This window comes from Lygodium microphyllum, chromosome 7 (genome assembly GCF_053477565.2).
Source record: "Lygodium microphyllum isolate KBCC chromosome 7, Lygodium_microphyllum_v1.1.10, whole genome shotgun sequence".
Classification (NCBI taxonomy): Eukaryota; Viridiplantae; Streptophyta; class Polypodiopsida; order Schizaeales; family Lygodiaceae; genus Lygodium; species Lygodium microphyllum.
In genome coordinates, this window is record NC_141141.1 from 87,360,794 (window position 1) to 87,377,054 (window position 16,261).

The following is a 16,261-nucleotide window of genomic DNA, read 5'->3' on the forward strand; positions in this document are numbered from 1 at the left end:
TCCCAAAATCTAAACCAACATGCTGTTCAACTGGCTCGTTATCCCCATTTACAAATTCAACACGACGAGACACACTCCCACAAACCACTCCATTAAGATTTCCTCCATTCTGGCACTTAGACATTGAAACATTATTAACGTGTGACTCGTAATCACATGATTAAGACCATTGCAACCACCCATTGATGGCAAAGCATTCGTCAAATCCACACCAAACTGTCGCAGGGCTTGAAATCCCCTAATGGTTCTATCCGTTGATGGCAAAACATTAGCCACGTCTATACCAAACTGTGGTAGGCCTAGTTCATGATGACCACTTAGAATCTCCTGATGGAACGTTAGGTTTTCAATATCTCTACGAATGGGTCTACCACGATCTAAATCCCTTTCCCAGCCTTGAGCCTAGCAACCTACCGTCGCTCATAACTTGTGGATGTAAGCATGTCCCTACAAACACGCGACACATAGTCTTTGCCATTTGCTCGATGCGAACGCTCCATATTGATCGGATGGCCACAAAACCTCTTATCAATGTATAGACACATTTAATATTTAAATAATTAAATATTAAGATTAAATATCAAGACACAAAACCACTGCCACCATATTTGAGTTAATGCTTACAACCCAATCAATGTATTTGCCTATAAAGACGCTGCGCCCGCCCATGAGAGAGAGAGAGAGAGAGAGAGAGAGAGAGAGAGAGAGAGAGAGAGAGAGAGAGAGAGAGAGAGAGAGAGAGAGAGAGAGAGAGAGAGAGAGAGAGAGAGAGAGAGAGAGAGAGAGAGCATGGTTGTTGAGATAGAAGTAACCTTTGTAATAAACACATGCATAATTAATCCATTTCAATTAACTAACAAAAGAAACTAAACATGCAACTACAGAAATGGTTATCAACACACTTTAACAAAGGCATGGTTTGATTTCAAAACTAAATGTATTGCGTACATTCGATGTACGCAATATATCGAATGTAAATATACTAACCATCATTGGACTATCAAATCTGGTCCATGTAAATCTCAAAAAAGAGACATCATGTTATACACACTCAATACATTTTACTCAAATACGCTTTGTTATATCAAAGTGTTACACATCTTAGCACATTCCATGTAGGCTTTACAAAAAGGAAGCATATATTGTCATAAAAACTGCTAGCCCACGCACTTTAAAATACGCAAGTCAATCCGAACCCATAAGTTCCAGCCTAAGCAATTCTTTCTCCTTAGATGCGACCGTTCATCTGATGGCTCAATTGTTGCAGCAAAGCATTAAACCTACTAACATTCATTTGAAACTGCAAGAACGGCAACCGACAACCCCTCTGGCAAATCACAGGTTCGTGGTCATCTCCAAGCCCCCAAATCGAAGCCCACATATTATTCACCAGTAGATTCATTAATCTAGTTGTCTCAGAAATAATTGCTGAAAGTGCCCTTACTTCACCACCCAGATCAATCGACACTTACTGGAGAACACCCTGTGTGTGCTTTGTCTCACACACAACACCATACAGACCTTTAGCATGTTCATGCAACTCCATTGAGTACATGTCAAGTGCACGATCAACACACGCACATAAACTTGTTTGTATTTCCATCAACTCATTCATCTTGGCCTCAAGTTTTTTAAAGTCCAAAGAACGTGAAGTAACCCTCGTGTTTCTTTGAATCTTTGTAGCTTTTGTACATTTAGCAACATGCATCTCTTGTCTCCCTGCCACCTCTTTCATTTTTTGCACATTCATTCTATTAGAGCCCATGCGTTGGCTACAATGAAACATATAAACAATCATCTCCAAAAATATATATAGTAGCACCAATCATAATTAAAGAAACTATCTTCCATACCCATGCGAATGGCCCCAAGCTAGGAAGCGTCGAAGAGATGATGTCGTTGCCATTTTGTTTAATTCAACTGAATCCACTACATTCAATGGAGTCAAAAGCACTACGTCGGGAATATCTCCTATGGCTTCGCTTTGTTCCATGGCTACACCAAACTTTAAAAAGAACATAAGAGTCGCACAACAAATAAATCTCAAAGCTATTGGCACACCAAACTTCAAGACATAAGCGATAGACACGTTCGCAACCACAAACCCTAAATGCATGAAATAATATATGTATGCTGTGCATAAGTGCTATCATGCACACATGGCACTCACCAAGTACCAGCCATGCATTGCCTAAAGACCCTACCAATGGATCTTCATTCACGTACATCTGCACAATCTTGAGAGAAAAGAACATGTCCTATACGGGAAGGTGTCCCTAGTCTTGAAATACTTATTAGTGCTAATCCCATAGGACACACAATAACTTACCAACTCACATTCGCAACCACAAATCCTAAATGCATGAAAGAATATGTGTACGCTACGCATGAGTGCTATCATGCACACATGGCACTCACCAAGTACCAGCCACGCATTGCCTAAAGGCCTTGCCAATGGATCTTCATTCACGTACATCTGCACAATCTTGAGAGAAAAGAACATGTCCTATACAGGAAGGTGTTCCTAGTCTCAAAATACTTGTTAGTGCCAATCCCATAGGACTCACAACAACTTACCAACTCACAATAATGAAGAGAGAGATGCATATGTACCAATCCACTAAGAGAGAGAGGCATACGTACCCTGATTGCTAAAACCAAACTATACAAAGCGTGAGACACAGTGAGGGAGCCACACATAAGCCACCTAAATATGTGAGAGAGAGAGAGAGAGAGAGAGAGAGAGAGGCATATGTACCCTGATTGCAAAACCAAACTATACAATACGTCCCAACATATCAAAGCTTCAATCATTCTATGTATGTAATCCATTCTAAGTTACAAAAGTACATTGGAAAAAGTGTTTAGAAATCGAGAGAGAAAAATAGAGAAATAGAGAGAAAGAGGGACTATTAAAATGGTTTAAAAGTAGTTTTATAATTTGCAAGACACAGACGATGTTTCAAAATGGAGTTTTTCATCAAACAATTCATTTAAGAAGTTTTGCAAGGATTACATATACCAAGCAAATCACGGCAAAGAAGCATTACTTAACATTACCAAAAACCTATCGTGAACCACTGTTCAAAGATGCAACGTTCTCTAGTGCATATCAAGGGCAATGATCTCCAGTGCCAGAAGATGAGCCTGCACGGTGATCCGTCTGCGTTAACATTGTTGAAAATCTATTAGGATAAACTTTCAAAGAAGTAAGTTGCACATCAAGAGCAACGTTCTCCGATGCGACCAAGCTCTCATTCTTGTAAGCAATCAACTCACATACTCCATCCTCTATATGACTTGCACTATTAAGAAGATCTTTCAACTTCACTTCTTGATCATCCGAAGATCAAGCACGCGGCCACTAATTTTTTTGGATATGCTCATAAATGTCACCTATATAGCCCCTGATCTCTTCTAACTCGCCCTGTATCATTACTCCATCAGCAAGGTGTCCTTCATATTTCTCTTCCAACATTCTCTCAATCCTCTGTAGATGGTCACGGATGTTCTCAGAAATAGAAATCAAAGTTTTTTTACGTCGAAACAATGTCTTTACTTGTTTTTCAATCCCATCCAAGCGATGAATAAACCTCAAGGAACCAATGGAACTATCATGCCTTGCAACATGCTTAAGTGCACGACGAACTGCCTTCTTCCATGTGACCTCCTTTATTTTGCATGCATTCATTTGCACGTTAGGAGTGCACTGTATAGCCTCCATACTGGGCAAAAAGCATGCGTTAGCCTTGAGGGATATATAAAATATTCTCAAATTTTAGAAACAGCAAAAACTTCCATGTCTAAAAAAGTTCAACTAACCATCTCTCTCTGCTTCTCCCTCTCCCTCTCTCTACACCTAACCAACCAACCAATGCATAACTAACCAGCCTCTAAACTAAAGTAACCTACCAACTAAACTAACTAAACCAAGAAAGAGAGACATTGAGAGAGAATAGGGGGATGAAGTGAAAAATGACAAAGAAGAAGAAGAAGAAGGAGAGACAGAGGAGGAAGAAGAGGAAGGAGAGGAGAGAGAGAAAAAAAGAAGAACAAAAAGAAGTGAGAAGAAGTAACCTACTAACTAACTAACCAACTAAGGAAGAGATGTAGAGAGAGAGAGAGAGAGAGAGCAGGGAGATGAAGAAGTAGAAGACAAAGAAGAAGGAGAGGTGAGAGAAGAGGGAGAAGGAGATGAGAGAGAGACAGAGACAAAGAGAAGAAGAAGAAGAGAGAAAGAGATAGAGAGAGGAGGAGAGAGAGAGAGAGAGAGAGTGTGTGTGTGTGCGTAAGTGTGTGTGTGTGTGAGAGAGAGAGAGAGAGAGAGAGTGTGTGTGTGTGTGTGTGTGTGTGTGTGTGTGCATAAGTGAGAGAGAGAGAGTGAGAGAGAGAGAGAGTGAGAGAGAGAGAGAGAGAGAGAAGAAAAAGAAAAAGAAAATTAACTAACTAACTAAACTAAACTAAACTAAAATTAACTAACTAACTAAACTAAACTAAACTAAAGTTAACTAACTAACTAAACTAAACTAACTAATCAATCTAACTAAACCATACAATAGATAATAAACAAAAATAAACTAATCTAATGCAAGCAACAAAATTAAACAAACATAAAAAGCTAACTAGCTAACTAATCTAAATTAAACTATCTAACTAATTTAAACTAACTAATCTAATAACTAAAGTAAAGCAACTAAACTAACTAATAGTAAAAAACGTACTAAAGTAAACCAACAAAACTAACTTACTATTTAACTAACTAACTTACTATTTAAACCAATAAATACATCAAAACAAATTTACAACCACAGAGAGAGAGAGAGAGAGAGAGAGAGAGAGAGAGAGAGAGAGAGAGAGAGAGAGAGAGAGAGAGAGAGAGAGAGAGAGAGAGAGAGAGAGATCACCAACCTGAATAATAGTTGCAAATATTGGCTAGACAACCAATCCTCACAAACAAACTGCACCAAATAAACCAAAATACCAATAAATTAAACCATACCAAGCAAACCAACCTCTCTCTCTCTCTCTCTCTCTCTCTCTCTCTCTCTCTCTCTCTCTCTCTCTCTCTCTCTCTCTCTCTCTCTCTCTCTCTCTCTCTCTCTCTCTCTCTCTCTCTCTCTCTCTTCCATAACTAACCCATAACACATATATAAACTAAAACAAAAAAACAAATAACCCTAAACTATATCCATAAATAAAAAATTAACATAACACACAATCTAAACTAACTAATTAACCTACTAACTTGCTATATCTCACTAAAGTAATCTAAGATAAGTAACTACTGCAAGGTGAAACCTACTAACTTACTAATTAATAAACTAAAGTAAGGTAAGCAACTAATCTAAGGTAAAACCTACTAACTTACTAATCAATCATCAATTTATCTACTAGCTTACTAAACTAAACTAGCTAAACTAATTTACTATTTGTTAGCCGTTGGCTTGACACTACATTTACCCTTAGAATGGTGTATTACCTTAGTTATTACTATTTCCTATGTGAAGCAGCCTTTATATGTCTTATGAAGTTCACTGCCTCATGAAGTGCAGTTTTGGGGCAGTTGCAGAAACGTGACCTGATGAGGCATTTTGTGTGTTCTTCTTGTCTATTTGATCACTTATGATGATTACGCCTGATGTATGATGTTTCTACCTAATTATGAAGAGGATCTGACAGTTGGCGCCATCATGGCTAGAGTCTTGATCTCGTTTGCGGCATGTCTTGTGTGATTGATTCTCTGTTTTCTGATTAGTAGTGCTGAATATAGTGTATCTATGCTTTCATATGGTTAGTTCTGAGTTTCTATGATTTCTGGGTGTGAGCTTAGGTATTCGCTTCATGAAGTATTCTCTGTTCTTTTATGTATTCTGCATAGAAAGGGCAGCAACACTATTTAACTAACTAACTTACTATTTAACTAACTAAACTAATCTATATTATATCCACAAATAAAAAATCAAAATAACATAAGAAAACAACTAACTAACTTACTAATCCAATCAATTAATATAAATAAGTATCTCACTAAACTTACTATGATTAACTAACTAACTAAACTAAAGTTAACTAACTAACCAAACTAAAGTAACCAATCAATCTAACTAAACTATCCAATAGATAATAAACAAAAATAAACTAATCTAAGGCAAGAAATTAAACCAACATAAAAAGCTAACTAACTAACTAACTAATCTAATAAGCTAACATATCTAACTAAACTAACCAATATTAAAAAACTTAAGCTAACTTCTCTAACTAAACTAACTAACAGTAAAAAACTTACTAAACTAACTTACTATTTAAAGTTAACTCCCAATTAACTATCTAACTAAACTAATCTATACTATATCCACAAAGAAAACAACTAACAAACTTACTAATTAAGCATCTCACTAAACTTACTAAATAAAAAAATAATTAAAACTTTCTAAATAAGTTTTTCACTAAACTAACTAACTAAACTAAACTAACCAATCAATCTAACTAAACTATCCAATGGATAATAAACAAAAATGAACTAATCTAATGCAAGCAACAAAATTAAACCAACATAAAAAGCTAACTAACTAGCTAATCTAATAACTAAAGTAAACCAACTAAACTAACTTACTATTTAACTAACTAACTTACTATTTAAACATAACTCCCAATTAACTATCTCACTAAACTAAACAATCAATAAACCAAAACATAAAGTAAATCAAATCAAACAAAAAATTGGAATAACTAAATAAACTAACTAAACTAAACTAGCTTATCACTCTCTAACCCTAAACTTTAAAGTGAACTAAACTAAAACAAAAGATTAAACTAACCCTAAACTTTATCTACTAACCAACTAAACTAAACTAACTAAACTAACTTATAATTTAAAGTAAATGAAAACAAAAAAATAAAGTAACCCTAAACAACTTACTAACTTACTAATCTAATAAACTAACCACAAACAATTAAAACCTACTAACTTACTAAACCAAAACAACAAAATTAAACCAACCGTAAACTTAACTAAACAATGACCAATCCCACAAACAAAACTATACCAAGCAAACCAAAACACCAATAAATTAACTAATCAACAAGTAAAAATTAACTAACATAACCTATTAAGCTACTAACAAGTAATAATTTAAACAATTAACTAACCAACAATTTTAAAAAACCAATTAAACTAACCTACTCTCTCTCTCTCTCTCTCTCTCTCTCTCTCTCTCTCTCTCTCTCTCTCTCTCTCTCTCTCTCTCTCTCTCTCTCTCTCTCTCTCTCTCTCTTTAACAATTAAAAATTAACTAACCTAACCTACCTAACCACTAACCTACTAAACTACCAACTAATTAAATAATTAAAAATTAAACAATTAACTAACCAACAATTAAAATTTAACTAATCAACAATCAACAATATTTAAAAATCAACCTAACTAATTAAAAACTAACTAATCAACCTTTACAATTAAAAGCTAACTAATCAACAATTAAAAATTAACTAACCTAACCTACTAAGGTACTAATATTTAATCAATTAAATAATTAATAATTAAACAATTAACTAGCCAACAATTTAAAAAAACCAATTAAACTAACCTACTCTCTCTCTCTCTCTCTCTCTCTCTCTCTCTCTCTCTAACAATTAAAAATCAACCTTCTACAATTAACCACTAACTAACTAAGCTAACTAAACTAACCTAACCTACCTAACCACTAATCAACAATTAAAAACTAACTAATCAACCCAACTAATTTAAAAACTAAATAATCAACCTTCTACAATTAAAAACTAACTAATCAACAATTAAAAATTAACTAACCTATCCTACTAAGCTACTAACAATTAACTAATTAACTAACCAATAATTAAATATTAACTAACCTAACCTACCTAACCACTAACCTACTAAAATACTAACTAATTAAACAATTAACTAACCAACAATTTATAAAAACAATTAAACTAACCTTCTCTCTCTCTCTCTCTCTCTCTCTCTCTCTCTCTAACCACTTACAACTAACTAAACTAACCTAACCTACCTAACCACTAATCAATAATTAAAAACTAACTAATCAACCTTCTACAATTAAAAACTATCTAATCAACAATTAAAAATTAACTAACCTTATCAACAATTAAAAACTAACAAATCAACCTTCTACAATTAACCACTAACTAACTAAGCTAACTAAACTAACCTAACCTACCTAACCACCAATCAACAATTAAAAACTAACTAGTCAACCTAACTAATCAACCTTCTACAATTAAAAACTAACTAATCAACAATTAAAAATTAACTAACCTAATCAAAAATTAAAAACTAACAAATCAACCTTCTACAATTAACCACTAACTAACTAAGCTAACTAAACTAACCTAACCTACCTAACCACTAATCAACAATTAAAAACTAATTAATCAACCTTCTACAATTAAAAAATAACTAATCAACAATTAAAAATTAATTAACCTAAGCTACTAAGCTACTAATAATTAACCAATTAAACAATTAACTAACCAACAATTTAAAAAAATCAATTAAACTAACCTTCTCTCTCTCTCTCTCTCTCTCTCTCTCTAACGATTAAAAATCAACCTTCTACAATTAACCACTAACTAATTAAGCTAACTAACCTAACCTAACCTACCTAACCACTAATCAACAATTAAAAACTAACTAATCAATCCAACTAATTAAAAGCCTACTAATCAACCTTCTACAATTAAAGACTAACTAACCAACAATTAAAAATGAACTAATCAACAATCAACAATTAAAAATTAACTAACCTAACCCACCTAACCACTAATCTACTAAGTTAACTAACCAACAATTAAAAATTAACTAACCTAACCACTAACCTACTAAGCTACTAACTAACAATTAAAAAAACTAATTAAACTAACCTACTCTCTCTCTCTCTAACCACTCACACACACACACACACACACACACACACACACACACTCTCTCTCTCTCTCTCTCTCTCTCCTCGCAAGAACAGGGACACACACACACTCACCCTTGTGCTGCTTGGCCCTGTCCCCTAACCGCCGATCCCATCCCCTGTCTGCCAGCCCCTAACCGCGGGCCCTTGTCCCCTGAACGCTGATCGTCCCCTGATTGACAGGCCCCCAAACGTGGACCCCTGACCGTTGACCGGCGGTCCCCTCACCGCACTACGTGGCACCTTGTTCGGATTGAAGTGCCAGCACCCGGGGGAGAGAGAGAGAGAGAGAGAGAGAGAGAGAGAGAGAGAGAGAGAGAGAGAGAGAGAGAGAGAGAGAGAGAGAGAGAGAGAGAGAGATGACTGACATGCTCTGCTCTCCTGCAGCGTGCCTACTCTGCTTTCTTGCTGCATGATGCCCGAAGTGAGAGTGAGAGGAGGAGGTGGTGACTGTTGCCTAATGCCTGAAGCAAGAGTGAGAGGAGGAGGTGGTGAAAAGAGATCTCTTTCAGCCCCCAATCGTGGGAGTGATTAATCCAATCATGTGAGTGATTAACCTCTCTCTACCCCGAATCATGTGAGCAATTAATCCAATCATGCGAGTGGTTTGGTTTCGGGGCTAGGCTCGAGAGCTCATTGGTGCTTTGACACCTCCCGAGCTTGTATCTCAAATAATAATGTAGTATAGATTATAGAGGTTGAAAAGCACTCAAGGTAGAGTCTAGTCTATGCAATGGAGGCGAATGAGATCAAGCAAAATGTGAGATTAGGTTGAGCATCAAGTTGTGGTGATGCATATACAAAGCCATGTGGTCATGGTAGATATGATGTGAATGCACGTATGTTATGTGGTGGTCCAAACATGCATAGTTGCAATGGTGAAAGGCTTAGATGCTACGGAGACAAGGTGTCATTGTGGTGCAACCACTAGTCATGGTGAAGTAGATTGATATGATATAGACCATACAATGGTGATAATCATGGAAAGTAGGAATCAATTATGATGGCCTTTGATGTTGCAAATGTAGGATGGTTCCCTCGTTGCTAACAAGCTCCAAATTTTCCTGTGTCTCATTTGAAGGTAGTAGGTCATGGTGGGTTTGCAAGCTTTAGGAGAGAAGAAGAAGAGTTTGTGTTGATGATCTTTGGATAGGATGCAAGCCGTTTTTTATAGGAAAAACAAATATTAAAGGAAATAAAGCAAGGCTAATATTGCTTCTTATGGAAAGAGGCACTTTTTAGGCTATGGATAGTCACGGTATAGCTTTTGGACGCAATTGTGGTGCTTTTTTTAAATGCCAATCATGGTTGTTTATAGAACTTCTAGTCTTGGTGTGTTTTTTGCACTAATTGTGGTGATGATATGGCATTGGGGGTGGTGATAATATCACTCAAGGTAAGAATGCACAGGACATTCAAGGTGTTGGATAGGTGCATAACATTGGTAATGCTTTTTGACACTTTGGGAAAGAAGTGATGCACACTCAAGGTGGATATAAACTAGACTCTGGGTAGACACACTATATGATGATGCATGCAAGGTAAAACACTAATGATCATTGAATGGGGGTGGCATGCTCTCAGGGTAAAGCATCGTTGTTAGTCATGGTAGAGGTAGTTTTGTGGACACTTAAGATGGACTATACATTATGGAACGAACCCTTATTCTTTTAAGAGCTTCCTTTCTCTCTATGACACAACTACGTCTCACACAACCAGTTTGTACTCTTGCTTAGAACTAACTATGATCCCTTTGCTCTTCCTATGAATATAAAATAATAATAGAAAGCTCAAGCCGATGAGGTTGTGGCAAAGTGGTTCATGTGTGGGTTGAGTTTGGGGCATGTGTGAGTTTGAACCTTGCATCCCGCATCCTTGGAGGCATATTATCAAATCTATTTGCATCCAATAATGGAAAACTCAAAAGGTGTAGTAGATTCATCAAGACTTATCTCTCTTGTTGTAGTCTAATCTATGAAGAGGAGATTCAATGGTCCCACAATCCAAGTTATGCTTTGTTGGTAGTCCCAAAGCCACCTCTTTCATTTGATTTGCTATTCACCTCCAATATGCCATGTTGGGAAGAAAGAGAAGAAGAAGAAGGAGGAGAAGAAGAAAGAAGGGAGAAGGTAAGTTTTTGGTTTCTCACTCCTCTCTCTCACTGCCACTCCCCTTTACACTATTTCTTTCTCTCACGATATGGCTATGCTCATCTCAAACTCTCCACACAGTGATGGACGTGTGAAAGAGAGAAAAAAAGGAAGAAATAAGAAGACAGAGTACAATGCCATTGGACTCTTTAAGGTTGCCAATGGTAAATGATTGGACAAAAACTAATTAACTTACTTGTAATTCAACATTCTCTATGGGACTTTCTGTACATACATGAGGTTAAGTTTAGATCCAAGAGATAATACAATGTGCACGAGAGTGAGATTGACTCTCAGCTTTTACGAAAATATTGCAAGAGGATATAAATTTTTGAGTGTGGTGTCCTACCTAAAATATTAAGATACCTAAGGTTATTTCCAAAGATTCCAAAAACTTACTCTATCATTTTTCAATGCCTAACTCATCATCTTTCTTACCTCTTGTATATTTAGGACCGCTCTTTGCTTTGACTAGTTAGCGCCTCAGTTGACTCCTTTGACATTTGCTTTGATCTTGCCTTTGACTAACTTCTTCTTTACTTTGTAACCTTTGGTGTTTTGGATTAGCAACATTTTATAATGCTCAAATATTAGTACAATTTTCACATTCTATAAAATTGAGAAAAGTCATTTTCATTTGTAAATCAAGTGGAACTCCACATTGGTAGATGCATTGACATTCCCAATGGGATCATTTCCTAACTGGTTCATATCCAAAAATTTCAATTGGGATATCGACAAATTTTAGGTTATGAAGGAACAAAATTGCTAATGCAGTTTATGATTCTTTCAATTTGGGTACGAAACATCAAGTTTCAAATGAAAGAAATCTCAAAATTCCCAAGGAAACAAGTGGTATTAAGCTGGACGTGGAAGGATTTAGAAAGGGTTTAGCACCTGATCACGAAAACAAAGACTTCTTACAGGCTGGTTTTAGCACATGCTCAAGATGCACATCATGTTCATGGAGAGGTGACAATGTAACAGTTAGCTGCTGGCGTTAAGCACTGTGTCTTGAGGGAGGATCGATCGGGGAGGAGCAATGGCTGACCCGTTCGCCTTCCTGCATCCCAAGTCCGAGCTTGACGACCTGCCACCTGAGGACCCTTCTGCAGCGGCCTCCTCAGCCAAACCCAAGTTCCAACCCAAAGCCAAACCTAGGCCCCAAGCAAAGGCGAGGCCATCCAAGTCGCAACAGCAGCCCCAGGAGAAGCAGAAAGACAAGCAGCATCAGGCTCAGGTCAAGGACGAGCCGATCGAAATCGAAACCAGAATCGATGGCATGCTCGACAGCGGGCCCCCAGCAGATGCTTTCTCATTGCAGGACACTAAGCCCAAGGTTGAACCAGTCGACATTCAGATGCCATCTGTTTCCTGTGTCTCTGCCCTAAAGTCGGAAGAGGAGGTTGTGGACATAAAGCCCCTGCCTGTGAAAAAGGAAGAACCGGAGTCTCCACCTGGCAGTCCATCATTCCTATCCACCGAGGACAGGGTTGTGCGCGAGATTGATGTTTACCTTTGTCCGAGTATCAATCCAGACACTCAGGTTTTCTCTTTTATTCACCTTGCTTCATTTACCTCCTCTGATACCCACTAGCAGACCGTCTGCTCAGCTCTCATTTCTAGCGTAAATTTTTTAGTGGAATAAGTTGTACAATTGGACCTTTGTAAACAAATCATAAGAGGTTTGTGTACTTGAGTTATCAAGCTCAGTGCCTTATCAGTTTGCTATGCTATTACCTGATTGAACCTCCCCTTAATTGGATGTTAATGGTTGTTCTCTGGAGGAAAAACAAATTGAATGCGAATGGTTTGGCACCTGCATTGGTAAAAGCAATACTCTTCTCAATAGCTATATTTAAGGACCATGTTTGCAACTTTAGTAAGTGCTTGTACCTGAATGTAGTCTGAAGGTACATCACATGTTTGCGTCATCTACTTCCTGTTAATGTAAATGCTCAGGCTCTGATCGAATTCTTTAAGAATTGTAACAAAGGCTATACAATGTCAAACATTAGTTGCTTACAATTGTATTTTCTGGCCAGCTTTACCTGTTGCAGTATCCACTTCGTCCATACTGGCGGCCTTATGGCTTGGATGACAGATGTGATTCAGTAAGCTGATAAGCCAACTTATGCCTTCACTTTTTTGAGGAGACCATTTGGTCCCCTTCCCACCACAAAAAGGAAGAAGAAGAAAGAGGAAACCTGTGGGCACTTGAGAAGATAATGCCATCCTTCCTTTGGCTAAGCTCAGGTCTTATGGTTTTGTAGGTGAGGGTCAAGCCCAAGCAATCAAAGCTCGAACTTGATCTGGTTATAGATACAGATGGAGAAAACTATGATCAAGATGCTGCAGAGCATTTACTGATCAAAAAACAAGTGAGTGTCTTGCAATTTTCTGCTGACATGTTGCTTGTTTGTGTTGTCGAATGACTACTAGCTCTGCTAATCTAGGAGCGACATTTTGGAGATCTTTGTGGTTCAATGGATTATTTGATTTCTTGCCATTTCAGATGATGTTCTGTTACCTGTAGCTTGATGGAGTTACACATAAAAAATCTGTATGGAGGCCTGTGGTTAGCATTTAACCATTGCTTGTATATTTTTGTTGTTTAGAATTTGGACTGCTCTTGTAATTTGTGTCTCAAAAGCTCTTTGACATTGGTAGTTTTCTTCAATTTGAAGTTGGTATGGTATAATGCTATTGTGATTGTAGAGCACTTGCTTAATCATTGACAATTACTTTGCATGCAAGGAAGACTTTAAGTTCATCCAAGACGTCGCTGACAACAAACTATGCAGTGGGACTTTTGCGAGGCAACAAGGTAGTATCCTATCATTTCCAAATGTGGTTTCAATAGAAGTGTTTGTTTCGTCTTGGCTCTTTTGGATAACTGCTCTTTTTTTGTTCACGAATCCTCAGGGATGTGGTGATGTGCAAGGTGTGGAATTTTATCTGTATGACATGTCTAAAAATAGGGAGAAGTGTAAACCCTAGGGATACTTGCTATGTCATCACCGATTACTTTCCTTCTTCCATGTGGTCCAAGCAAACATTTATTCCCATCTTGAAGTATAGATCCTTCTATTAATGTCACACATGAAGTATAACATAGAACATTGATTACTCCAGTTGATCAAGTCACCCAACAGTCAATAGTCAAACTGCATTCGATCAATTTTGTGCCAAATTTGTGGTCAATAGTAACCATTCATTCAATCATCATAATATGCTATACATCTCACCTAGAAGCTGTATTTAAGTTTTGCATGGAAACTCTTAACAAAAAAAAGCATGTGATGTACTTTCTGGATTTTACAAATAGAAACTGGACAAGATTTCTGAAGAGAACCATTGAGTGTGTTGGTTTTGTACAATAAGGAAATGTGTCTGGCCATCACTTAGGCATTGCTTCCCATTACGAAGATCTTTTGGAGGACCTTTCTATTTGCACAGCCACTGCTTTTGCCATAGCTGCATGCCAATGATCACAATCAGGTGCAAAGGGTTACAAGATGCGTAACATGCTGTGACTTTGCATCCATGGACATCTGGATAGATGCTAGCAGCATTGGTCATAGTAATCATTAAAGTGAGTTAGTGTGAATGCACTAGGGAAACTTTAGGGTTAGGGCAGCCAAGTCTTACTTATAGGACTCAAGGCTTGATTGTGCACATCTTCTTGTGATCACCATCTTTGACTTTCGGCACATTGGCCAATGCATCTGCACATTGGGATGGTGTGGGTTGGTTGTATGGGATGCTAGCTCTTGGGACTTGGTCACACTAATGTGCTACTAGCCCTAGGCTCAAGGGTGAGCTTGTTTGGCTCTATGGTTGGGAGGTGAGTTTGATGTCCATTCCCTTTATGTTTTATATTGTTGGTATTGCTTGTGCTGTGTCTTATGTGGAAATTGGATCCTAGGGGGAGATTTCCTTGGTATCAAAGTGTTAGCTTACTATTTGGCGCAAGATACGGTGACATGCACAAAATCACTGTTAGCTCATGGATTTCTGATGGTCCATGCCTGCAAGATATGCTTTTGTCTCAAAATAGGGTGGTATGGGGCACTACTAGCGAGAGAGGCATACATGGGGGCATGTGCTATAGTTGGTGGGTATGACAAGCTATGATTCTTGTTCAATGCTGATGTTCATGATAAGTGCAAGTAATACTTGTGTTAAAGTTGTGTTATAGGCCATGGCATACTATTTGCCATCCAAAAGACCTTGATGCATTGGTAATATTTTTAAAAAGGTTCATTACATGTTAATGTTAATGTCAAGATTAATGTAAAAAATAATGTTAGTGTCAACCTTGATGTTATTTTAACATTAGTATTCGTGTTGGTGTCAATGCTAGTATGGATTAATATTATCTCACCTGGTGTTGGGGTGGGAGAATTTGACAAGGAAGATGTCACAGATGCTTCAAGAGATCAAAGATAGAGAAGATAGTGAAAGTTAAGGGGAGAATTGAATCTACAGGAGAGAGAAGAAGGTGAAGTTTGTGAAGAAAGGCTCTAAACAGAGAAAACACAATACCAATCATACGACAAAGCACAAACTGACAATACAAAATACAGTTAGGGCTAGGGTAACTCAGAGACAATGAACACAAAGAATAATGAAGTGAATGACTGCTAAATATTAAATGCTCATGCAACAAACACACTATGCAAAGAGTGAATACTGTCCCACAAACTCGTGTATCTCGAGGATTAGGGCAGGGTAATGAGTTGTAGAGAGTGTCATACTCTAAACGGATCCCGAAATGCAGGAAGGCAACCTTCGGATGTTCAACACTGGCAAACGCAGCAGCAGCAGGTGTGCTGGATCTGATACAGATGGCCGTGTGCAGCAACAAACGCTAGCTGAGAAGAGAGAAAATAGCAGCAAATCAGCAGTCACGAGCAAGGATGATGGCATGGCAGGCTGATGTCAGTAGAAGCAGCACTTAGCAACAATCACCTAGTTGTAATCAGCTCCGATCAACGTGGAAATGGCTGGAAATAAGTGCCAAGATTGATGTAGACAGCAATGGCCAGCTTGGACTACAATGTCCTCTGTGTCATCTAGGTGTGGGCAATAAGCTGTAAGACTTGAAATCTGCAAAAACGAGATAGGAAGAGTGGAGGGCAGGCTACCTATTTATAGAAAGTTTGG

The 16,261-nt window shown here is 37.6% G+C and overlaps 1 protein-coding gene across 1 annotated transcript in view; it reads left to right on the forward strand.

The window, feature by feature from the left end:
• Window positions 1-11,977: 11,977 nt before the first annotated feature.
• The window catches only part of LOC148033661 (SIN-like family protein), an 87,692-nt gene continuing 83,408 nt past the window's right edge, over window positions 11,978-16,261 (forward strand). Inside the window, exons 1-4 of the mRNA XM_087681577.1 lie at window positions 11,978-12,638; window positions 13,138-13,206; window positions 13,366-13,473; window positions 13,854-13,919. Of these exons, the coding sequence (XP_087537703.1) occupies window positions 12,135-12,638; window positions 13,138-13,206; window positions 13,366-13,473; window positions 13,854-13,919 (747 nt within the window). The 5' untranslated portion in view covers window positions 11,978-12,134. The remainder of the gene's footprint in view (window positions 12,639-13,137; window positions 13,207-13,365; window positions 13,474-13,853; window positions 13,920-16,261) is intronic.